The following is a 26,060-nucleotide window of genomic DNA, read 5'->3' as shown; positions in this document are numbered from 1 at the left end:
TGTGCAGGTTTGTTACATAGGTATACATGTGCCATGATGGTGTGCTGCACCGAAGTTGCCTTTTTGAAGGGTCATTGTATCTGCAAATGCCGTGGCCCCTTCCTGTGTGTTGACCCTCCCACACAGCCCACAACCATCTTTCAACAATGTCATCAAGAGAGGCAGACGTGGCCGGGTGCTACGGCTCACATCTGTAATTCCAATACTTAGGGAGGCCAAGGCAAGAAGATTGCTTTAACCCAAGAATTTGAGACCAGCCTGGGCAATAGAGTGAGACCCCGTTGCCTCTATAAAAAAAATTTTAAAGAATTAACCAGGCATGGTGCCACCACTGCACTCCAGACTGGACAAAGCCCTGTCTCAAAAAAAAAAAAAAAAAAAAAATAGTGTGGACAGAGCAGAGAGTATACTTATGTGCATGTGAGCATGTGAGCTCAGCTGTGCCAATATATGTGAGCAACAGGCCCCAAGGTGGGCAGAAAAGTCACATCATCATGAACTGGCAGTGAGGCTGGAGTTTTCAACAGGCCAAACTGCATTCCTCGTTTCTCTTCACGTACTGAGCATGGACGGACTTCTTCAGGCCCCCAACATTACCTGCTTAAAGAGGATCCCCTTCTGAGCCTTGCGGAGAGCCGGGCTGGGGAGCCAAGGTTAGTGGCTGCTCTGCTGCCATTCATGATCCACCCAGAATGTGGCTGAGGGAGGGAAGAAAAATAGCCCCAGTCAGACTGTGTAGCAGCCTGAGGCATCCTGGTGGCTCCTCTGAGCAGAAGTAGAGGCTTGGGGTAGGGACCAGAGTCCCTCCCAAGACGCTGCTGTGCTTGCCTTGGCTATGCCAGGAACCCTTTCTGCCGGGGGAGACCCTCTGCTCTTTCCCTACATTTGCCTTCAAATATCGACCTCCGTGTGTGCTGGGCTCTTGAGGGACGTTACATTATTTACACAGGATAATGACTCGGAAAGGATAAATCTTTTTCTCCAGGTTTTATGGATGGGTAAAGGGAAGCTCAGAAAGGCTAAGTAACCTGCCCAAGATTACACAGTAACCAGCAAAGTCATGATTTGATACTAGGTCTGTCTGATTCCAGAGCTCTAGATCTTTCCAAAAAAGAACATACATCCAACAAAGTATTTATTTTAACTCCAGAAGAAATGTTCAGGCTCATGGAATCACTTAGAGGCAGAAGTCAGATGCTACAGGGGAGGACTGGGAAAGCAGGAGACCTAAAAATTGTCATTTCGTGCAAATCACTGAAATCACTTTCCTTGTTTGAAAAGGAGATCTTGCCTGCAGGGCTGTGGTTTGGCTCTCCTGATGGCTGCAGCTGGTGGAGCCTGTCTTCATAGGTCAGTTCCTTTGCCCCATGGTGGTTGTTATTTTTATTTTATTTTAATTTTTTTTTTAGATGAAGTCTCACTCTGTCAGCCAGGTTGAAGTGCAGTGCTGCGATCTCACTGTAGCGTCTGCCTCCCGGGTTCCAGCAATTCTCATGTCTCAGCCTCCTGAGTAGCTGGGATTACAGGCAGGTGCCACCACACCTGGCTAATTTTTGTATTTTTAGTAGAGACAGGGCTTCACCATGTTGGCCAGGCTGGTCATGAACTCTGGACCTCAGGTGATCCTCCTGTCTCAGCCTCCCAAAATGCTGGGATTACAGGCGTGAGCCACCGTGCCCAGCCTAAATATTTTAAGTATTGCTGCTAGTCCCACACTTACTCCCCTGGGATGTGGAGGTCAAATGAGACCCCAGCAAATGCTGAGAACACTCTACGCCAAAAGTAGGGAGAATTAGTATTTACAGGCACCCAGGGTCAGCTTTGTGGACCTGCAACCAATGCAATCACAGGCGGCTTGAGTTTGGTTTAATATTCTGCTGTCTTGTCTTGAGATTCTTAATAATTGTTGGACAAGGGACCTCACGCTTTCATTTTGCACCAGGCGCCACAAATTATGTAGCGTGTCCTGCAGGCTTAAAGACAATGGCTGACATAATTCATAAAAATACCCTAACGCCTCAAATCAAATTCCGGGGTACTAAGAATACACAACACGTAATTTCTTTCCGCCTGAAGTCACTGGAGTGTTGACTCTCCTGTCTCCTGGCTATTGAAGGGAAGGCGCAGTTCCTGAGGAAGTGACTCTATCCCATGTAAGGCCAGTATGGTGTATGAAGTACTCCAAGTGAAAAGGGCTAAAGAACGCAGTCATTACCCTCAGCAAGAACATTTTCCCAGCATCTGCTCTGGTTGGTATGGGGAACACTTGAGGCCAGGAGTTTGAGACCAGCCTGGCCAACATGTTGAAACCCCATCTCTACTTAAAAACAAACAAACAAACAAACAAACAAACAAACAAACAAACAAACGAAAAACAAAAATTAGCTGGGAGTAACACCTGTAACCCCAGCTACTCAGGAGGCTGAGGCATGAGAATTGCTTGAACCCGGGAGGCAGAGGCTACCATGAGCCGAGGTCGTGCCGCTGCACTCCAGCCTTAGCAACAGAATGAGACCCTGTCTCACAAAAAAAAAAAAAAAAAAGAAAGAAAGAAAGAAAAAAAAAAAGAATGCAGAGGAAGCAGGATGGGCAGAGGGACGTTAAACTGTGAAGCAAGTCTTGATCAGGTTGGTGGGGAGTTGTGGAAGGAGAATTGCCTGTTAGAGTTGTTGCTCAATGGGCCAAAATTGCTGGGCCTTCGCACCTCTCCATGCCTAGTTACTGGGTCTAGATATGCCCTAGGAAGGGTGTGACCTCTAGTGAAGCCACTCTGTGTGGCTGAGGCAGAGCCCGAAGGGCCTGATGGCTTCATGCTGCGTGTCAACCATGCTCCCGCACTGGGAAGAGCATTGTTTCTTGAAGGGAGAGCTGGGTGGCCCAGCTCTGTGTCCACCACAGGGTGAGTGGGGGAGGGTTAGCAGGTGGCTGTGGGGAGGGGGGAAATGTTCCGTGAAGGCAGCTGAGTGGGACCTGTGGTCTTCAGGCATGTTGACAAGAACATTTGGTCTGTTGTGAAGGTGTATGAGAAAAGGACTCTGAGATCTCCTGAACCCAGGAAAAGCCACTAGCTGGGGAACTATTTCTAAGTCACCCCTAAGCATATGTAGGACCTGCCTGACATCTGCCCTGCTCTCCTTAGCACCCAGCTTGTATTAGGCCATTTTTGTATTACTATAAAGAAATACCTGAGGCTGGGTAATTGATAAAGAAAAGAGCTTTATTTTGGTTTATGGTTCTGCAGGCAGTACAGGAAGTGTGGGGCTGGCATCTGCTTCTGGTAAGGGCCTCAGGAAGCTTCCAATCATGGTGGAAGGCGAAGGGGGAGCAGGCGTGTCACGTGGTGAGAGCGGAAGTGAGAGAGAGGGAGAGGTGGGGGAGGGAGGTGCCACACTCTTTTAAACAACCGGATCTTGAGTGAGCTCAGAGAGAACTCACTCATCACCTCTGGGAGGTCACCAAGTCGTTCATGAGGCAACTTCTCTCATCACCCAATCACCTCCCACCAGGCCCCACCTCCAACGCTGGGGATCACATTTCAACCTGAGATTTGGAGGGGACAAACTTCCAAACCATATCACAGCTTACACTGTGGATGTGAACACAGCCGTACACATACACAGGATTTTATTGTAATTTATACTAAAAACCAATCTCCCAACAGCTCCTCAGGGGACAGCTCGCCAGTTTTCTCATTTACTCCGTCCTGGGACTCAGACAAGTGGGGCACAAGGTCTCTTTTTGCTGATACAGGTGGGTCCCAGGTCTGCATTTCCTGTCTGGACTCAGCAGCACCAAGGGTTACATTATGGTTTCGAAGGAATGTTGCTCCGAGTTTCAGGCGACTGGTCTGGAGGAGAGAAGGGGGCAAGTGCTCACCTTGAATCCATGCGGGTGGACAGATGTGTGGTGGAGGGATTCGAGGGTTACCTAAGACCCCGCACTGGCCCACACAGCGCCAAAGTCACTCATTGTGTGGAGGCATTTTGCAGTGGAAACACAGCTGGATGCAGGGAGAAGGGCTGGGGCCTGGCTCGTGCATCAGAGGGTCTCTCTGGTAAGCCTTCTTCCTCCATGGGACTCTGGAGGATCTGGAGGCTGTGGCCTCTCTCCTGGTCTCTGGTCAGGGGGCCAGCTGGGAGGACAGCTGCAGTCAGGCCAGCAGGAGAGGGACTGCGGCTGTGCAGGTGAAAAGGGTGGTCAGTCTTCATCCTCCAGACCAAGCCAGAAGGCAGCCATTTCAAAGCGTCTCAGGCAGCCTAAGCTTGCTGGCCAGTCCACAAGCTTGGCCAGTCATCTTCACTGTCATGGTTGCCCTGGGGCAGTGCCTGTAGCAGTCAAGAGACAAACCCAAACCTGGGAACCAGGTACTCCACAAAATAAAGCTTTTCTGGAGTCCATTTTTGAATGGGAGTGAAGGGACCAGAATTGGGTAGCACAGGTGAAAGTCGAAGGCCGAAGGGGAGGGCAACAGGAGCCTCCTAAGAGCAACAGGGCTCCTCTGATGGCTGCCTTTGCCTTGAGGACACCCTGACAGCCTTGCTGAACCTTTCTTCGATTTTGAGCTTAGTAAGCTCCTGCCGGACCTTCTCTCCTTCACTGGGGCTCAGCTTGCAGGGGTTCTGGAAATATCTCCGCAGATCACTCTTCCTCCCTGGGCCTCAGTTTCCTTATCTGCACAGTGAGGCCTGTTAAGCCAGGTCTTCTGACTTTATTTTTGTTTATTTATTTTGAGACAGAGTCTTGCTCTGTCATCCAGGCTGGAGTACAGTGGTGTGATCTTGGCTGACAGCAACCTCTGCCTCCTGGGTTCAAGCGATTATCCTGCCTCAGCCTCCCGAGTAGCTGAAATTACAGGCACACACCACCACACCTGGCTAATTTTTGTATTTTTTAGTAGAGATGGGGTTTCACCATGTTGGCCAGGCTGGTCTTGAACTCCTGACCTCAAGTGATCCACCTGCCTCAGCCTCCCAAAGTGCTGGGATTACAGGTGTGAGCCACCATGCCCAGCCTGTTTTGACTTTAAAGGAGGGGATTCAGATACCTGAATCTGAGGTAAAAGAGGAGGTAGACTGAGAGGTTCCTGGGGTTAAAGGCTGGCAGGGAGGCTGGGCAAAGGTACAGAAGAGCCCCCTGCTTATGTTTCAGGGGCCAGGGCAAGAGAGTACATGGAAGCCTACATACCATGTGGCTAAATATTTCAAAAGCAAACAAACAAACTGTTGAATAAAGTATGTTCTATTGATTGACCTTGAAAAAAATATGTTTCTGATGAGTGACCTGTAAGGTCAAGTTTGAAGGAAAATTCCTAGACTCCTTAGAGTCCCAACTTGGAGCATGTGGTGTGGAGAGAGCTGGTCCAGGGCCTCAGCTGTGGCTACAAAAAGAATGTTCTCCCACTCCAGATCTCCTGCTCTAGGGAGCGGGGCTGACCAGGGGCCCCTGCTGCTGTGCTCTGAAATCTATCTTTGCTGTTTCCACCAACCACTGAGTGCAGCAGGGATGCTAACGGGGTCTATTTGTGGGAGACACAGGGCTCCTCTGATGGTTGCCTTTGCCTTGAGGACACCCTGACAGTCTTACTGAACCTTTCTTCGATTTTGAGCTTAGCAAACTCCTGCCGGGCCTTCTCTCCTTCACTGGAGCTCAACTTGCAGCTCAACTTAACAGTCCTCCCAGTCTTCTCCCGCTCCCTCCTCCTTTCCTTTCACACAAGCATTTCCCCTAACAAATCTTTGTCCCGTTCACTCTATCTTGACACCTATTCTTGGAGGACTTGGGCTAACACATTGGTCCCCCACTGGCCCCCCTTATCTTCTTACCCCTGGCTTCTTCCCACACCACGAGAAGCTCCATGCACAGGTGTATGGAGCCTCAGGTACCAGGCTCTAGGCGGTGGCAGGCATGTCCCCTTGGCCTGCAGTCTCCTCATCCTGTGATGGTGTGGGGAGTGAGGCAGAGCCATAGGGAGCAGGAAGGGGGCCCCTCTTGTCTGAGTGTAAAGTGGTATCGGCAGGGAGCCTGTCTTTCCCTTGCCTTCCCTCCACTCCAGCCTCCTGATCTGCATGGTTCTTTCTCATGCTCCCCGCCTCTGTGCTTTTCCAGAACACACTTTGTAACCATCTGGGATGGAGGTGGTGAGCATGTGTCCCAAGACCCATGCTTGGGATATACGCTCAATGGTGGTTCCATCTCTGTCTTCTTTCACACTCAGGAGAGTCTGGTGGAGAATAGAGGAAACTGAGGCTCAAAGACATTGAGTGAGCGTCCATACCCAGTTCTTCCGATGCCCACCCTGGGCTTTGCCAGGATGTCCCAGCCAGCAGAGACAGCCACATGGTATCTCACAACTCCCCTCTCAGTCCCTGAGAAATAAATGTCCCTTTCTTCTCATCTTTAAAAAAGTGCTGCTTCTTTCAACCTTGCAGCAACCCGACTGGGGGAATGGAGAGCCAAGCGTGTTGTCCCCAAGGCCAGCTAGACACCAGCCCTTCAGAATTTATCGTTATATTTGCAATCTGGGTAACGATAGGCAAATCTAGAGTCACAGGTTCTCAGGGGCCTCAAGATGTCTTTCAGCCAGCTGGCGGCCCCAAGGACTTCTGGGTCTGGGCGGGTGCTGTCCCCACACTGAGCAAGAGCGGAGTCTATGTCGTCTTGCACTGGTGAGGGGAACCTCCCCTGGAGAAGTCGAGGCAGCAACTTCTGACACACCAGCACCAGGCTCTGCTTCTCAGAGACACTTTCACAGGAGGGCAGCTGGACTTGGCAGCCGGAAACCAGGCAGCTAAAAATGTCTTTATTCTCTCCTGCTCTGGTGGCTTCTTGGCTGCCTAGAAAAGAAATGGGAAATATTATACACCCTGCCACCTGTGCTCCTTGAGGGAGGGCAACACTAATTAGAATTGCTGGGTGAGGCTGGGCATGGTGGCTCACGCCTGTAATCCCAGCACTTTGGGAGGCCGAGGTGGGCAGATCACTTGAGGTCAGGAGTTCGAAACCAGCCTGGCTGATATGGTGCAACCTTGTCTCTACTAAAAATACAAAAATTAGTCGGATGTGGTGGCGCACATCTGTGATCCCAGCTACTCAGGAGGCTGAGGCTGGAGAAACATTGAACCCGGCAGGCGGAGGTCACAGGGAGCCGAGATTGCACCACTGCACTCCAGCCTGGGCAAAAGAGCGAGACGCCATATAAAAAAAAAAAAAATTACTGGGTGATCTAGTACAGTCTCCTAGCATTTCCCTGTCACCAGGAGATTTAGGACTCAGGGACATAGTGGCTCCTTTTGAGAACCACATGGAAGGAATCCACTTTGCTACAATAGTGAGGCCTGGGCACGGAAAACCCACTTACCCCCACCAGAAGTTAGGCTGGTAATTGTAGGGATCACATCCATATTGTTAGACTCTCATTATTATTACTAAATTAGGGAACTCAGGAAATTATTGGGACTGGTTTCATTTGCGCCTTTAAAATGCAAAGTGAGGGCCAAACGCGGTGGCTCACACCTGTAATCCCAGCACTTTGGGAAGCTGAGATGGGCAGATCACCTGAGGTCAGGAGTTCGAGAACAGCCTGGCCAACATGGCGAAACCCCACCTCTACTAAAAATACAAAAATTAACCGGGTGTGGTGACAGGCGCCTGTAATTCCAGCTACTGAGGAGGCTGAGGCAGGAGAATCGCTTGAACCCAGCAAGCGGAGGTTGCAGGGAGCCAAGATTGCACGACTGTACTCCAGCCTGGGCGACAGAGTGAGACTGTCTCAAAAACAAAAACAAAAACGAAAAACAAAATTAAATGCAAAGTTAGGAGAAAAAGCAAGTAATCCCAAATATGTATTCACTGAGTTGTAGTGTGAATGATGTTTCATGATTTACATATCTGGAATATTCTGGAATCAGCCTCATTTCTTCTGATTTGATTCTTCTTAATAAAGGCAAATCAGGAAATAAATAAGTGTGGTTTAATTTGTCTATTTTTGTAAGCTTTTGCATACAAACAAAATCAGAAATCAGAAAAAAATCCTTTGTCCTCTTATTGGGCTCAGAAAATTTGGTCAGCATTAGAGATTAGGGTGTTCGAAGGGTTCTAGAACCCTGAATGACACTTTATACATAGTGAGAAACACAATTCAGTCATCCGCCTCATTCGGTTCCATGCTTTTTTGCTTTGAAAACTTTATACAGAGCAATTGTGCCAAAATGGATTGCAAAATATACCAGTAAATCAACCTGATATTTAAGTTTTAGATATCGGGTAAAAGCATCTGATGAGAAAGACTCTGAGAGGGAGATGGACCCAAAAGTTGTGTGTGTGTGTGTGTGTGTGTGTGTGAGAGAGAGAGCGAGAGAGAGAAAGAGGAGAGAGAGAGTGAAAGAGAGAGAGAGAGAAAGAGAGAGAGAGAGAGAGAGAGAGGAGGGTCAAGGCAGGTCCCTGGGCCACATAGACCCAACTGCACAACAGCACTGCCCTGGGAGGGTGCAGCTGGGGGCTGTGCCACTATGCACAATGCTTCTCATGGACAAGGTCAAATCCACTTCCCCTTTGGAGATGGAGTTGGAGTAGAAATTCAAATAGGAGTGAGGGACATTTTACATGAAATCTAACATTCTCTGAACTTGAGTGGCTCTCACTGTGACACGCGGAGATGGGAAAGGCCCAATAGTGTGACACCTGACCCACCCTTCCCTAGCTCCTGTCACCCTGACTTCCCCTCTGACAGCTGTTCAGCCAGGCCCATGCTGAGTACCTTCCTGCTTGTCGATGACACCCACTGCACTGGCATCCCGGATGAACAGATGCCCGTTGTTAAAGACGCCGAACATGCCTGCATCAATATGGGTGAAGTAGAAGAAATAGTTCAAATCGTTGCTCCTCAGAGACTCCAGGACACCCAGGAGCTGGTAGGCAAGGTCGGCTGCCTGATCTGGGGGTGCACCATAGAATTCCTGCAGCGGTCTGGTGCTGGTGCTGACGAGGAATCTGCCACAGGAGCCCAGGTACTTGGGCAGAGGCCATCCCTCAGCCCCAGGGAAGATCTGCCAAGCCAGAAGGAGGAGGATTAGAGAGAAAAATCTGGTGACAGCTCTCTATCTATTTATTATCTACCCATCTATCTCTATCATCTATCTATCTACCTATCTATCTATCTATCTATCTATCTATCTATCTATCTATCTATCTATCATCTGTCTATCATCTATCATACCTCTAACTCTATCTACCTATCTCTATCTATTTATCATCTATCTATTTATCTATCATCTATATCTATCTATCTATCTATCTATCTATCTATCTATCTATCTATCTATCAATCATCTCTCTATCTCTGTCCCTCACTGGAAGTACAGAAAGATCAGCATCTCAAAACATGTCAGCGAAGAGTCTCTCAACCTTTTTTATACCTCTTGGAACATAGCAATGCCCCGGCCCTCCCCTTCCCCATGTTTTAATTCTATTACAGATGGGAAGATTCAGAAAAGGAGGCTGCTGTCATTTCTTTGTAGTAGACTGCATTTCGGTTTTTTTTTTGAGACGGAGTCTCGCTCTGTCGCCCAAGCTGGAGTGCAGTGGCCGAATCTCAGCTCACTGCAAGCTCCGCCTCCCGGGTTCACGCCATTCTCCTGCCTGAGCCTCCCGAGTAGCTGGGACTACAGGCTCCCACCACCTCGCCCGGCTAGTTTTTTGTACTTTTTAGTAGAGACGGGGTTTCACCATGTTAGCCAGGATGGTCTCGATTTCCTGACCTCGTGATCCGCCCGCCTCGGCATCCCAAAGTGCTGGGATTACAGGCTTGAGCCACCGCGCCCGGCCGTAACTGCATTTCAACAGAGTTCCTCCAAGCAGGGTATGAGAATTTTAATGGACTTGCCACAATTTTAGATAGTATCGGGGATTCAGGGAAATATGTTTAAGAGTTGTATAGTTGAAAAAAATAGGATTATTTGAGATTTCACAGATATCACTGCTTAGGAAGAGGCTATGGGAAAAATAATAGAGGATCAACTTAAGTCTGATTTAAAGCAAAACTTTTTTTTTAAAGTGACAAGGTTTTGCTCTGCCGCCCAAGCTGGAGTGCAGTGGCACGATCATAGTTCACTGCAGCCTCAAACTCCTGGGCTCAAGCAATTCTCTCACCTCAGTCTCCTGAGTAGCTAGGACTTCAGGCACCTGCCTCCATGCCTGGCTACTAAAGAAAAATATTTTTAAAAATACCAGCGACTGGGTACAGTGGCTCACGCCTATAATCCCAGCACTTTGGGAGGCCGACGTTGGGTGGATCACTTGAGGACAGGAGTTTGAAGCCAGCTTGGCCAACATGGCATAATCTTGTCTCTACTAAAAATACAAAAATCAGCCAGGAGTGGTGGTGCATGCCTGTAATCCCAGCTACTCTGGAGGTTGAGGCAGGAAAATCACTTGAACCCAGGAGGCAGAGGCTGCAGTGAGCCGAGATCACACCACTGCATTCCAGCCTGGGTGACAGAGTGAGACTATGTCTCCAAAAAAATAAATAAATAAATAAATAAAAATAAACAGTACAGGTACCTCGTTCTGGGACAGGGCAAAAATCATAAGGGTGGTCTGTGGGTGACTGAAGTTTTGGGAACTACTGTACTGGCCTTAAGCCTCTCTCCTGCCAGCCATGCATGAATCTGTCTGGCTGGGGTAGCTACATCCATCATACAGATGTTCCCCAATTAACTGGAACCTTTCAGACAGCCTAAAACTGGCCTAGGGAAGCATGAAGCCCTGACCTGTCTCCTCTGCCTCCTTGAAAGAGGTCCAAACCTGTGGATTTGTGAGATGAAAAGTGGGGAGGAATCCTGGCTAACCTTTTCTTGACTATTGAAGCAGCTATATCTAGAATGGCTACATCAGCACTTTATTGTTTGTTTTCCTTCTTTGAAAAATAGAGGCATCCCCTTTTCTGATGGTTTTCTGCAGTCCTCTGCCCATTTTAACCCACATAACTGCACTGTGAAGAACCCGTGCCCATTTGAGTTTCCCCTGCCTAGAGGGGACCTGTTTTTTTTTTTTTTTTTTTTTGACAGAGTCTCTTGCCCAGGCTGGAGTGCAGTGGTGTGATCTTGGCTCACTGCAACCTCCACCTCCCGGGTTCAAGCGATTCTCCTGCCTCAGCCTCTTGAGTAGCTGGGATTACAGGTGCACCTCACTGTGCCTGGCAAATTTTTTTTTGTAATTTTTAGTAGAGACTGGGTTTCATCTTGTTGGCCAGGCTGGTCTGGAACTCCTGACCTCAGGTGACCCACCCGCCTCGGCCTCCCAAAGTGTTGGGATTACAGGTGTGAGCCGCAGCACCTGGCCTGGAGGGGACCTTTCTTACTATGTACCGCAGAGGGAAGTCCTGGGCCTACTGTTGTCTACAGGTGCGGCCACATAGCCATTCCTGGGTTCCATGCCTTGCCCTTCCTGGGCAGGGCCCAGGGCTGAGTCCCAGCCCCATGCTCTCATCCCACGCCTCTCAGGAGCTAGGCCTAGAAGTAGCCAAGGTCTGGGAGAAAAGATCTGTGAGAGTGCAGGACAACTGGCAATTCCTTTTCCTTCTCTAGTATTTCAAAGGCCAATGTCGCCAGGCAGGTTTTAGCGGGAAGAGTGTGGCCTCTGAGGGCAGGCAGATGGCTCTGCATTTGGGTTCTATTGCTGATGTTGGCTAAAAGTGACTTGGGCCAAGTCACTTCACATCTCAGGACTCCACTGAATCTCATCTGGAAAAGGGGACAATAGTAATGTTCTCGGGGGGTGACTGTGAGCATTAAATGAGATGATGTCAAACCTTCAGCACAGTGCGGGTGACTGAGTAAGTGAGAGCTGTTATTATGTGTTCAGTCATCATCCCTTTGGCCAGTGTTTATTAACTGTCTTTGCTGTGGCTTCTTCCTCCTCTACCTGTGCCTTTTCCCCCCCTCTTCCTTCTCTTTCCTCCTTCCTTTCCCTCTCCTCCTCTCCTGCCTTCCTTCCTCTTCCTTTTCTTAGTCCTCTTCTTCCTCCTTCTCCTCCCCCCCTTCCTCTTCTTCCCTCTTTCTCTCTCTACTCCTCTTCCTTCTCCACCTCCTCTCCCCCACTTTCTAGTTCCCTTTGTGTCCATTATGTGACCCCTGCATCCTTACCCTTGGGGTCAGGGGTCAGTCAGAGTGATTGGGCTCCACATATTTTATGGGTGTTTGTTTCCATGTTAAGTGTCTGTCTCTACCACTGGACTGGAAGCTGCATGAAGGCAGGAGACACCATACTTGTCTTGTTGACCAGTGTATCTCCAGGCCCTTAATGCATCTTCATTTATTTGACCATTCCCCTGTGTATGGACATTTAGGAGTTACTTCCTTTTTTTCCCCTCCTTTCCAAGCATAGCTGCAAGGTACATCTCTGGGTGGGTCATTCCTTGGCTATTTCTCCACTTCCTGAGCTTGGTCCCATCTGACTGATCTTTGAGGCACAGGTCAAAGTTGGCCTTCTTCACAAAGTCCTTCAGGGCTGCTCAGGCAGTGAAGGTGGCTACTGTTCCCTCCTATCCCCATCCCTCTCTCAGCTCTGGGCTCCCACACCTGTTTCCTCTATAGCAGCCACAGCACTTTCACACTGCAGAAGCCAACACATGCCAGAAAGGTCCTAACATGGGCTAGTGGCCCCAAGACATGCAGTAAAAGGAGGGAGAGAGCTCAATCCAGGGTGGTTTCTGCGAGTCCAAGGTTGACCCCCAACCTAGAGGGCTTGCCAGGTCCTTGCGTACCTGTAGGAGGATGGGGTGTGAGTTGACAGCTAGCGTGTAGAGCAGGCGCAGCTTGTCGCGGTCGGTGAAATGGTCCATGAAGATGCTGCCAGCGTCAGCCACCTCTGCATAGCGCCTGACCACGCGATCCAGGAGTCGCTGCGAAGGGCAGCGCAGGAGCGGACTGGCCAGGCCCTACGCGCAAGTGGGAGAGAGGTGGGAGAAGACAGAGGGATGCTAAGCTCTTGTGGGGGATTAGCAGGAGGGGGAATGGGCAGACCCTGTGTTGGGGGTGAGGGAGACCTTGAGATTGGGGGGCCAGGTGAGGCGTGGGGGAAAGACCTACAGGAGTAGGAGTTGTGGGGTGGGAGGTGTTGGGTAGCTCCGCCCAGGGGGAAGAGGGGGCAGATCCCTGTGGCTGGGGAGAGTGGCCAGAGCACTTTTGCGGGGGCGGGATGGGAGGCCTCCTCCCCCACCACAGGCTACACTGGGGTGGGGCACAGAGACCCAGGGAACAGAGAAGAGAATGAGCTCTCTTGGGCAGCACGGCAGGAGGGCACTCGGCAGGCAGAGGACAGGGCGGGGGAGAGGAAGAATGGGAGAGCAGGTGGACCCCACCTTTCCCCAGCCCTCAGCTGGCCACCTGAGTTTTGCATTGCCTGTGTCTCTACCCACCATTGCACCCCCACCCTGCCCTTGGAAAGAAGGCTGATCCCAGGTTGAATTCATTCCCTGCCATGGGCTCTTTCGATTCCTTCTGCCATTTGACTTCGATATCACAACTATGAGGCTGCACTTGAGCGTCTTTGTATGTACCACTGTGTTCTTGGGATAAGACTTGGAGATACGAACCTAGGCTTTTTTTTCCATGAATGTTTCCAGTAGTTCTTTACAGACTAATACAGATGCCACTAACACCATGCAGGTGTGGTGGTTTGGATCTGTGTCCCTGCCCAAATCTCATGTGGAATTGTAATCCCCAGTGTTGGAGGAGGGGCCTGGTGAAAGATGATTGGATCATGGGAGCAGATTTCCCCCTTATTGTTCTTATGATAAGGAGTGAGTTTTCATCCTTCCTCTTTGCCTTCTGCCATGATTGTAAGTTTCCTGAGGCCTCCCCAGCCATGCTTCTTGTACAGACTGAAGAACTGTGAGCCAATTAAACCTCTTTTCTTTATAAATTACCCAGTCTCAGGTAGTTCTTTTTGTTCTTTTTTCTTTTTTGAGACAAAGTTTCACTCTTGTCACCCAGGCTGGAGTGTAATGGTGCAATCTCAGCTCACTGCAACTGCCAGCTCCCAGGTTCAAGCCATTTTCTTGCCTCAGCCTCCCAAGTAGCTGGGATTACAGGCATGCACCACCACACCTGGCTAATTTTTTTGTATTTGTAGTAGAGATTGGGTTTCACCATGTTGGCCAGGCTGGTTTCAAACTCCTGATCTCAGGTGAACCACCCACCTCGGCCTCCCAAAGTACTGGGATTACAGGCATGAGCCATGGTGCCTGGCCTCAGGTAGTTCTTTACAGCAGTGTAAGAATAGACTAATACAGACACTAGAAGATTTCTTGAAAGATAGTGAGTTTAAGCTGAAGCCTGAACCTGAGGGTGGAAGAGTATTTCATGCAGAGGGAACAGTATATGCAAAAATGTTGAGAGGAGAGAGAATGTGCTAGAAGCTACAGGTGGTTAGGGCTTTTTGAAGCTAGAGTATCACTAGTGAGAGTGACCAGAGAGGAATCCCAAAATGGAAGACAGATGAAGTCATTTTAAGGAATTTTGATTTTATCTAGAAGGGATAGGGGACCACTGAAGCCTTTAAGCAGATACACATTTTATGCTCAGCTATACATTTTAGGAAAGCGATTCTGGGTTGTTATGTGGACAATAGATTCAGAGGAGTGTGGCCAATACTGCTAGTTATTGGCCCTTGCATTTTAGCTAGGCATATGGCCACCCCAAATAAAGATTTCATTCCCAGCTTCCTTTGCAGCTAGGTGTGATAATGTGACTAGGTACCAGTCAATGAGATATAAGTAAAAATTTCTGAGAAGAGTCCTTAAAGGGAGAGGTTGTAGCTTTCTTCACTCTTTTCTTCTTGGCTGGAATGTGGAAGTGATGGGTGGTGCTCAGGCAGCCGTCTTGGATCAGGGCACACTAAGGGCTGTGAAGCAGCAGAATAAAAGTAACCTGGATCCCTGACAATCATGGAGCCACTATATTGGCCTTGGACAGCTATGTATCAGTTTCTTTTATGTTTTTTAAAAAGTGTATTTTGGCCAGGCATGGTTGCTCATGCCTGTAATCCCAGCACTTTAGGAGGTCGAGGTAGGCAGATCCCTTGACTCCAGGCATTTGAGACCAGGCTGGGTGACATGGTGAAAGCCTGCCTCTACAAAAAATACAAAAACTAGCCAGAAGTGGTGGTGCATGCCTGTAGACCCAGCTACTTAGGAGGCTGAGGTAGGAGGATCACTTGAGAACAGAAGGTGGAGGTTGCAGTGAGCCATGATTGTGCCACTGCACAGCCTGGGCAACAGAGTGAGACCCTGTTGCAATGAATAAAAGTGTATTTTGATCTTGTTTAAGCCACTGTTACTTGGATTTGTTGTTACATGCAACTGAACTTAATCCTAAATATCACAGGAGGAAAGAATGGAGGCAGGAAGGTCAGTTAGGAAGATGCAATGATTGAGATGTGAGATGAGAGAATGCAAAGACTTGAAGATATTTGTTGGTAGCAGAATATACTAGTCTTAGTGATAAGCTGAATGGTTGGGGGCTGTTGGTGAGAAGAAAGGAGGTGTCAGAGATAGTACTCAACGTGAGGGTGGACAACAAGAATATTGTTTGCTGAGGTGATTTTAAAACACGTTTGCAAACTCTTTGTCACTTCTCCCATCAAGAGATAGAGTCTCATTTCCCTCCCCTGGAATATGGACTGCCTTTGGTGACTCACTTTTGGTGGATAGGACGGTGCAAAAGTGAAGATGCAAAACACTGAGCCTAGGTCTTAAAAGGTGATACAGCTTCTCCTTGGTTCTCTCTTTGGATGCTTGCTTTTGTACCTAGCCACCATGCTGTAAGGAAGCCCAGGTCACATGGAGAGCCATACGTGGAGAGAAAAACCAAGATCTCCCACTCACTGCAGCTGGGCTGCTAACTGACAGCCAGCCCCAACTTGCCAGCCATGTGATTGAGCCATCTTGGAAGTGGAACCTCTATGCCCTATAGAACCACCCCAGCTGATGCCACGTGGAGCTTGGTGAGTCTTTCCCACCAAGCCCTGCTCAAGTTGCATATTCATGAGCAAAATAAATGATTGCTGTTTTAAGCCACTATGTGTTGAAATGGTTTAATACACAACAATAGATAACTGATATATTTGCTGAGAAGGTTCTGAACCACCTCTTTAACTACAGCAGGAACAGGCTTAAGAGACCATTTGTACTACCCCTTCCCTTTATGATGCAGGCAGCTCCTCCCCCAAGGTCCCACTTACAGAGTGAGACCTTTGTCTACTTCTGTTTGGCACGTGCTGGCCATGTGCAAACCCACAATTATATTGGCCAATGGCAAGCAGAATTGAGAAACCAGCCATTTCCGATAAAATAAGGTTTCATTTCAAACCAGATACACTTTGGGGATTTTGGGGATTACCAATTGCTTTGGAGTTTCTAAATCACTTCTCCCATCTGCATACATGGGCAACAGGGCTAACTTACCACCTCCCAGTGAAAAATAAAAAGATAACCAAACCTTGGACCTCTGTTGCCCCTCTCCCTGCCGTGCCTGGTTTCCTCATCCTTGCATTTCCTGTCTGGTGCTATCTCTTGGGAAGCCAGCCGACCAGTCAATGTCTCCATCGACTGGAATTTTGCTTGACTATGTTGTTACTTGATAAGGGCCTTTGGTTCAGGGTGATACTGAGAGTGGCTGTCACAGTTCTCTACCACAATCCTTAACAGTCTGTAAGACGGTCGATAAAATTTAGCAGACATGTTGCTGTGATGGTTAATTTTGTGTCAACTTGGCTAGGCTGTATTCCCCAGTTATTCAATCGAATGCTAGTCTAGGTGTTGCTGTGAAGGCATTTCATAGATATGATTAACACCTACAATCAGTTTACTTTAAGTAAAAGAGATTATCTAGATAATCTGGGTGGGCCTGATCCAATCATTCAAAGCCCTTAAGAACAAAACGGATTTTTTTAAGGAACAAGGAATTCCATCTGCAAACTACAGCATCAGCTTCTGCCCAAAGGTTTACAGATTGCTAGTCTACCATATGGATTTTGGACTTGCCAGTCCCTACAATCATGTAAATCAATTCTTTGAAATAAATCTGGACATGTATATGTATCTCCTACTGGTTCTGTTTCTCTGGTAGAACCCTGCCTGATAACACTAGCTAAAGGAAAAACACTTGTTCATTACAAAAACGGACAGCAACTAAGACCAAAACCTAGGTTTGCTTTCATCTTGGAAGCTTTTAGTGAAATCTGAATAGAGGAGAAGTAACTTCCCCAAAGGAGTCATTTGACCTGCGATTGGCTTTCATCCATACCCCGGAGTGTTTGCTCAAAACACATCACCAGCAGTCAGCAGTGTCCTCATTTAAAGGGTTCTTACCAGAATGGAAACATAAAAGATAAATAATCTTGACAGATGATTTCATGACTCTGATGGAGGTACTTAAAAAGTAAAAGAGATATGCTTTTGTTTCCCTCTAGAAGCTAGAGATAAGACAGTTCATCCATCACTAGCGCAAGAACAGGTTTTCCTTCAGACCAGACCAAAATTTAGAAGTTATGTGGACCTTCTGTAATGTTGTCAGAATTGCCCTAGCTCCTTATCAGGTTCTATCTCATGGGAAGACCTGTCCAGACTGAGAATCTCGCCAGAAATAGATGACAGTAGGATCACATCTGGATTGGGGTGGGCTGAGCAATGGTCCCATCTAGGGGACCACAGTGTGGTAGAAAGAGCTGGGGCTTTGGAGTTGCCATCAGATAATATTCTGCAAAGGTAGCCTGTTGCTGGTGGGCCTGTGTGTAGGTGAATTCTGGAGGGTGGCATGGGAGCTGCATGTGAAGGCTTAATGCAGAAGCCTCTTTAGTGACTACTATTTGAAAATGTGGTTGGTATAACACAGTTGGGAGAAGGCTAACACTTTCTGGAAGTTCTAAGTGCTGGGCCCTATGCCAGGCTTTTTCACTGGTGTTATCTCAGCACACACAGGAACTTTAGTTCTCTCTGGCCCTGGTGACAGTCCTGAAAATTTAAAATGATTGATTAAAAAAAGGCTTCAAAAGATTTGTGGAAAATGTGACATTAATTTTCGCAGCCCTGGCAGGTAAATGCAAATGGTAGACGGCATTATCCAGTGATCTAGTAAAATACTCCCATGTTCCAGATGGGAATAAGGACCAGGAAGGAAGTGGCTTGTTAAAGATCATGCTCCTGGCTGGGTGTGGTGGCTCACATGGATGAAGCTGGAAACCATCATTCTCAGCAAACTAACACAAGAACAGAAAACCAAACACCACATGTTCTCACTCATAAGTGGGAGTTGAACAATGAGAACACATGGACACAGGGAGGGGAACATCACACACAGGGGCCTGTCGGGGGTTGGGGGGCTAGGGGAGGGATAACATTAGGAGAAATACCGAATGTAGGTGACGGGTTGATAGGTGTAGCACATGCATACCTATGTAACAAACCTGCATGTTCTGTACATGTATTGCAGAACTTAAAGTATAATAATAATAGAAAAAAATTAAGTTAGCTGGGTGTAGTGGCACATGCCTGTAGCCCCAGCTACTCGGGAGACTGGGGCAAGAGGGTCACTTGAGCCCAGGAGTTCAAGACTGCAGTGAGCCGTGGTCGCTCCAATGCTCCTTATTGGTGTCCAAGTTTGCTTTCATACCCAGATTCCAATAGGGTATTACATGGATTTAATGGGGAGAAAGATGGGGGGGAAAGCCAGTGATTTCAGAATAGGGCACTGTGTCCCAAACTTGGCTGACAATCCCAGCCTTCAGAATGCTATAAACCTACAGATTCCTAGGTCCCCACCTAGAAATTCTGGAAAGGTAGGTCTGTTGGAGGCTTAGAACTCTGGATTTAGACAGATATCATGAGCTGTTCTTGTTATCAGCCAAGCCTAGGGAACAGAAGGGGAGCAAGGGAGATAAGAAACTGAGATGCAATTCAGCATTTCCATCTCAGGAGCTTTGGAAGAAGTCCCTGGGCAGACTTCTTTCTTTAGCTTAGACACAAATAAAAATGACTGTGCATTCTTGATGGTAAAGACAGCTGGTAATGGCTTCCCCATCACTCCTCAGATGGCTATCATCTGTCCCCAGAAAGGTCTGGCTGGTAAAAGCCGAAAGTTACCCTTTAAAAAGGGATGTGCGCACTATAATAGAGGTGCTCCAGAAAACCACACAATCTTCAAAACCACCCGAATGAATCTCTCAGGAGGAAATCATAGCTGCTTGAAGGAGAGATGGGGTTGCTGACCCCTCACATCACACTGCAGAGCCTACTCCAAGGAAGGATTGAGTGGAAAGAAGAATCAGGAGTGCCAGGTGGCAGTTGGAAAGGTGGCAGTCTAAGGGCCGTGTACTGACTCCAACTGGCCACTAGCCCCATGCTGCAACTTGGGGTGACAAGAACCAAAGGAGAGCTGGCATCCTAGACACCTCCATTTTCAGATGTCCTATATCGGGTCAGTGAAGATACTGTCACACTACCCGTCGTGTGACAATACATAGCTATTTACCATGCTAAAATAGTCCATTTTAGCATGGTAAAAAGAACCAGAGACACTGTTGGAATTCTCTGCTGCTGCTTGTCCAGCTCTTTCTTTGGAATTTCAGCACAAACTTGGTTTACAAACCTCACAGAACATGCACGCAAAAGGCTTGGCCTGGTGAGAGGCATATCCTCTGCATTCAGTACTTTAGTACCTATCATTGTCACCATCATGGTCATCAGCATCGACATTGTCACTGCCACGTGCTAGACGTGCCTTCCATACAGAGCCACGGTAGTCTCCATGCCGTACGTACCCTTACAGCTGAGGCTTCCCCTTCTACGGCCACTTGCTTAGGGCAGCAGGGCAAGGCCATCTTTGATGGATAGGGGGTACCTGGTGTGAAAGGCTCTACTTAATGAGCTGTTGGTAAAGAGTTACGCCAATTATTCTGATTCCCTTTTGGGATTTTGATTTGGGATCTATCTGAGAAAGAGAGGATGGGACAGTGCTATGGAAAGAAGCAGAGATGCCATGAGTGAGGGTGATTGGGGGCCCCCATGAAGCAGTGACCGAAGCACCAGATGCATGGTTGCTGGGTGCCAGCGCTGCTTCGGGTCTTAAAAGCTTCTGTGGGCTCAGGGAGTCTTTTTGTCTCCAGGAGAGCCAGGCAGCCCACCAGCCCAGAGAAACGGGCTTTTATTGAGGCATGAGGGAAAGGCAGCGGGTTAGGATTGGAAGTCCTGGGCCTACTGAGACTCAATTTCTGCCTCTGTAAGAGGAGGGATGACAGTGTCTTTTCTCAAACCTCATGGGAATGGCATGGAAGATAATGGCATTTAACCTCGTTAAAGCATTCACCATCCTGTGCCCCTGTATAGCCGTATTATCCTGAAGCCCATCTTCCATCCTAATTGTGCAACTTGCTTCTGCCTGATTTTTGGCAGTTTCCAAAAGCAAATGTTTCTCAAAAGACAAAGATTCACCACTACTGAACATATTTGAATATTTGCTCAGATAGAAATAAGTGTGTGAAAAAAAGAACATGAACTCCTCTTAGAAAGAAAATCTAAGACCAGAAATGTGGCTTTTCCCAGATTAAAAGTCAGCTTGTCTCAGAAAGAAGGTTTTCCTTGCCAGCTAGATTTGGAAGGCTGAGGGAAATCTTGAACAAATGAATTTTTACTTTGAGTGGACTTACTGTTCTCAAGCTCACCCAGGGAGAAGAAGAGAACGTGCTAACGCTAATAAACCTGTGAGTTTCCTTTCTGGTTACACACCCGAACACCATTCACATGATTTAGTTGTTAAATATGCATGTGAAATGGGACTTAGGTTAATCATGCATCATAAGTTAATCAATGCTCTATAATTAAAACAATGTTGATTCAATAACTGTCTCAGCTGTGGATAATTAAACCAAAAGTTACTGAACATTTCTCCAAGCTGTATTGTATTCAAAATAATGAAAACTCTTTTTTGGTTTGTGTCATTAAGAGAAACATCTTGGCTGGGTGCAGTGGCTCATGCCTATATTCCCAGCACTTTGGGAGGCTGAGGTGGGAGGATTGCCTGAGCCCGAGAGTTCCAAACCAGTCTGGGCAACATAGGGAGACCCTGTCTCCACAAAAAAATGAAAAATTAGTTGGGCATGGTGGTGCCACACCTGTAGTCCCAGCTACTTGGGAGGCTGAGGTGAGAGGATCGCTTGAGCCTGGGAGGTTGAGGCTGCGCTGAGCTGTGATTATGCCATGCATGGCACTCCAGCCTGGGCAACGAAACAAGACTGTCTCAAAAAAAAAAAAAAAAAAAAAAAGAAGGCAAGCATTTCACGATTCTTTTCCTACTACAGTAGATGAAATTTTTTCTTTTATTAAAGGTCTTTCTGATTATTTTCCACTGAAACCCAGACATAGCACAAAGCTTTTTGGTGTGTTAACTTTGGATTCTGTAAGTGTCTGGCCACCAAAGTGATTCTTTTTTTTCTTTTTTTTTTTAGATGGAGTCTTTTTTTTTCACACCCAGGCTGGAGTGCAGTGGCATGATCTTGGTTCACTGCAACCTCTGCCTCCCGGGTTCAAGCGATTTTCCTGCCTCAGTCGCCCGAGTAGCTAGGATTACAGGCATGCACCACCACGCCTGGCTAATTTTTGTATTTTTAGTAGAGTCAGGGTTTTGCCACTTTGGCCAGACTGGTCTTGAACTCCTGACCTCAGGTGATCCACCTGCCTTGGCCTCCCAAACTGCTGGGATTACAGGCGTGAGCCACTGCGCCCGTCCCAGAGTGATTATTTTTGAGAAACCACTTGGGTGATTTAAAAGTAGATACCTCATAACTCTCAGTCATGTTTATAGGCAAAGCTTACCCTCTTAGCTCACTGTCCCAGGTACCGAAGGAGGGAGGAAAATCTGTTAAGTAGATAGCTCCCAAATTGTTTCAATTTTGCTTTGAAATCCCTAAGATATGGCAGGTTTACGATAGGTCCCTTGCTCCTTTTAGAAGTTTCTCTCTGTTACCGTTGGCCTAGGCTGATCAGTTCAGATTCCCTGACACTCAGTCACTAAAGGAAGAAAGTCAGATGCAAAGGGTAGAAGCAGAGACAGGAATGAGCCAAGAGTGGGCATAGAATTTGGAGTTTTCTTTGGATCATCTCAGAATGAATAACATATCCAGGAGGGTTGAATAGAGTTAAAACCACATAAAACAGAGTTGATGGGGTGGGGTCAGGGATATGAAATGCTTCCCTTGCAGCAGAAAGCCTGTCTTACAGGCCTACAGTTTCTATGGAAGACAGGGTCTCCTAACTCCAGGTGACATCCTTTCCTTGGGCAGAGCTTCTTTTTGTTTAGATTCTTGGTATTCTGCAGAAGTTCTGTGTTGAGCCCTGATGGAATGTTCTCTCAGGAGCAGAAGGCTTGAGAGAAGTTCTGTTTCATTCCGTGGGGAGAGTCTCCAGGAGAGGAGTCCCATATGTGGCTTTATCCACTCTCCTGTCTCTCAGCGCCTCCTGGCATGTCTTCTCCCTGTCTCCCCTCTTCAGGCCAACAGTCTGCGTCCCTTCATTCCATCTTGTATTCCCATTGGCCTGTGGAGGGGTCTCTGCTGGATGGATGGACAGCCTTCACCCCAAACTTCAAAGGTGAAAAATTAGATTCAACATCCCCTTTGGGAGGCAGTACAATCAAGTAGTTACAACTATGTCATTGAAAGTCAAGCTGCCTGGGTTCAAATCCCAGCTCTGTCACTTAACAATTGCATGACCTGAGGTAAGTTTTTTAATTTAGCTATGCCTCAGTTTCCTCACCTATAACTGACAGATAATAATTAAGGGGACCCATAGGACTCATGTTCTGAGCCAGGATATTTTTGAGAGTGAATGGGGGTGGTTTTAAGAATTAAATCAGGACAGTAGGCATCCTGTGGGACTGTCTCAGGCAAACCTAAATAGATGGTTATCCTCATAATTACGGTACCCATCTCATGAGGGCGTTGAGAGGGTCAAGGTTGTGAGAACAGTGTCTGGTACATGGGAAGGGCTCTAGAAGCATTTTCTGTTATCATCTGTCCCAAAAGCAACACCCTTTTCTAATTTATCCATTTCTGTAAGTGACTCCACCATTCTCCCAGTCTTCTGGGTTAGAATAGCTGAAGCTATTTTTGACTTCCTTATCTTATTGGCTGATCTCTTGGATCTTTGGCTCCCCATATCAGTTTGCAGTGTCATCATTGTGACCTGTAACATATGCATCGTGTCATGTCCACTTGTGACCTTAGTCACCTCTCCTCCAGCTGGCCCAGGCTGGTTCCTTCCCTTCCTGAGCCCCTGTTCCCTCATCTCTTAGGTGGGGACGATGGTATTTGCCACCAAGGACACCCCCATTGCCAGGCTCTGGCATGGCCTCTGGACATCACAGACACTGTTACTTCCTTCTTGAATTCGCGATAAATATGTCACTGTGCTTTACAGACTGTGGAGTGCTTTGTAAACACAAAAGGTACTGTGGAGGGCCAAACAAACAACATCCACACCGTGACAATAACTGACACAGGACAGTCTTGAAATGTGGGAAAAATATTTGGGAAACACTAGTCAGGAAACCATTTCAGGCAGAAGGATTGGGGGGTGAGTGTTATCAACTTCTCAGCCATTTGAAGAGGCCAAATGGACACAAAGCGTTAAAGCGTTAATCAGACTGGACATTAAGACAGGATAACCCAAGGGTCAGAAGTTGGCCTTGGGAGGCCGGGCGTGGTGGCTCACGTCTGTAATCCCAGCATTTTGGGAGGCTGAGGTGGGCAGATCACTTGAGGTCAGGAGTTCGAAACCAACCTGGCCAACATGGCGAAACCCTGTCTCTACTAAAAATGCAAAAATCAGCCGGGCGTGGTGGTGGGCGCCTGTAATCCTAGCTACTCAGGAGGCTGAGGCAGGAGAATCACTTGAACCTGGGAGGCAGAGGTCACAGTGAGCTAAGATTGTGCCACTGCACTCCAGCCTGGGTGACAGAGCAAGACTTCGTCTCAAAAAAAAAAAAAAAAAAAAAAAAAGTGTTGACCTTGGCATCCAGAAAGAGGATGCCCCAGCCCATGGCCTCCAGCACTGTGGCCCAGGGACAGGTGGCCAGGCCACTGGCAATCACCCACTGACTCCCGTCTTAGATCAGCACCCACCCACCAGCCTTCTGACTACTCAGAAGCTTGCCTTCGTGCAGAGAGAGGTGCATTCCACTCTATGGGAGAGTGACACTTTGTAAATACCATTTCAATTGCTGGTTCTGTGACTTGGCCAGTGTGAATTGGCTTCTTTTAGGGTGTGCTGGGAAGACCACCAAATGTGAGCTCTAAGAGAGCAGGGACTTTGTCTGTCTTGCTCACCTCTGTGTCCCTAGCACCTTGTAGAAAGTTCATACTCAATACAGTGTTGTTAAATCAGAGGAGGAATTATTGAAACCCCAACTCTGGACTGTGGTGAATTTACCAGGGTAAATGCCAGCCTGAGACACCCAAAGGGAGCCAACAGAAAAGGTGGCTTTTCTGGAGACACACCCATGTGTTACTGCAGGGTACAGCCTTTGAAATGATGACAGTGAAAACCAGTTGCTAACATTATTGCGTGCTTGCCTGCTCTGTTTCAGGCCCGGTGCTCTGTGCCTTGCATGTGGTGCTTTGGTTAGTTCTCACACTTCCACGAGGGCAGGCACTGTGCTCACCTGCAATGAGAATTCTGTGTGTCTGGAAGCTGAGCAACACATCTAGAGCTTTGTACATAGAGGTGGAGCCAGGATTTGAACCCACGTCTGCCTGAGTCCCAGCCCAGGTCATACTGTCTTCTTGTGCATTGAACCTGCAGCCTCCTTGTTGAGTCTTCTCTCTCTGGCACCGTCAGGTGGTCTGTGCCTCCAGCGCAAGAAGCGGATCTCATGTGCTCTCATCTTTCCAGGAACCCTGGGCATCATCCGGCCTATGGCAGGTGTCACGAGTCTTGGATGTGCCCTCCCTTTCCCTCTTTCTCCAGTAGCCTGTGTGAGCGTGGCCCTGCCCTACTTTTGCCATGAAGGTTCAACACCATTTTCCTGACCCCGCTCTGAACCCTTGCCAGTCCCTGCGTACCATGTTTAGACCCATTTCTGAAAAGATCCACTGTCTTCGAGTCATTTTTCTTTAGAAATACAAATTCTCAGACCCTGCCCCAGACCTGCTGAATTAGAATCTCTAGGGCGAGTGTGCCAACAAACCTTTCTGGGAATTCTGGTGCCTGCTCAAGTTTGAGAACCACTGTCCTATAGAATGAAGTTTAGCTCCCCACCCCCAGCCCTTGCCCTACCCACTGCTCTCTGACACTCTAATGGAGGGCCGTGACACTTGCTCTTCCCACAGTCACGCTTTATTCTCACTTCCACGTCTTTGCCTGTGGAAGATCCGTCATTGACAGTTTCCCTGTCCCATCCTTCCTCTCCCAGTTTAGGCCACACCTCCTCCAGGCAGATTTCTTGGCCCTTCCAGCTCTCATTTTCTTCCTTCTTTTGCAGTCTGTGCTACACAGGCCTCGTGCTATGCACGTCGGGTCTCTCCTTAGCTGTTCAGTGCACAGGAACTTTGAATAATCATACCTTGGTAATCATACCTCTGCCTCAGCAAATAGTAGTGGGTGGGTACCTAAGAGGTCCTTAGTAAGCAAATCTTGTCCACACACTGATTGGTGTGCTGCAGTGCACTTACTCGGGGTGTGTGCCCCAACCCACAATTCCTGAGAGGCTGACTTAGGCAGCTGGTGGTTAGTCCAGGAGCAGTACAAGAGGTAATGTTGGAGGAGCAGGGAGCATGACTAACAGAGAGATCCAGTCTGCTGAGAGATAATGGAGCAGATACCCAGAAGGCAGCAGAGATGAGAAGCAATGCAGGGCTGGAGCCAGATAGGAACTTACAATTTCTTTCTTACCAGGAGGGCTGGATGGATGTACTTCCGACAGAATAAACCCCGTTTTCACTTTAATTTCTGAGAAGGTTTCTGATCCTTGCAACTACTAATCCCTGATTAAGATACAAGCAAATGGTTGCTT

At 47.9% G+C, this 26,060-nt stretch overlaps 1 protein-coding gene across 4 annotated transcripts in view; it reads right to left on the bottom strand.

Moving 5' to 3' along the window:
* Nucleotides 1–3,196: 3,196 nt before the first annotated feature.
* Nucleotides 3,197–26,060, bottom strand: part of DIPK2B (divergent protein kinase domain 2B) — a 53,853-nt gene continuing 30,989 nt past the window's right edge. The window contains exons 3-5 of one of the 4 annotated variants that reach the window (XM_010388419.2): nucleotides 12,761–12,934; nucleotides 8,756–9,044; nucleotides 3,197–6,833 (exon numbers count right to left, since the gene is read on the bottom strand). In XM_010388419.2, the coding sequence (XP_010386721.1) occupies nucleotides 6,493–6,833; nucleotides 8,756–9,044; nucleotides 12,761–12,934 (804 nt within the window). In that variant the 3' untranslated portion in view covers nucleotides 3,197–6,492. Of the gene's footprint in view, nucleotides 6,834–8,755; nucleotides 9,045–12,760; nucleotides 12,935–16,065; nucleotides 18,011–26,060 lie in introns of those variants that run through there. The other 3 variants (XM_030934687.1, XM_030934688.1, XM_010388421.1) reach the window with 3 other exon arrangements.

The sequence above is a fragment of the Rhinopithecus roxellana genome, chromosome 7 (genome assembly GCF_007565055.1).
Source record: "Rhinopithecus roxellana isolate Shanxi Qingling chromosome 7, ASM756505v1, whole genome shotgun sequence".
Taxonomy (NCBI): Eukaryota; Metazoa; Chordata; class Mammalia; order Primates; family Cercopithecidae; genus Rhinopithecus; species Rhinopithecus roxellana.
Note: the sequence above shows the minus strand (reverse complement) of the source record. Positions and strands in the feature narration are given on the sequence as shown.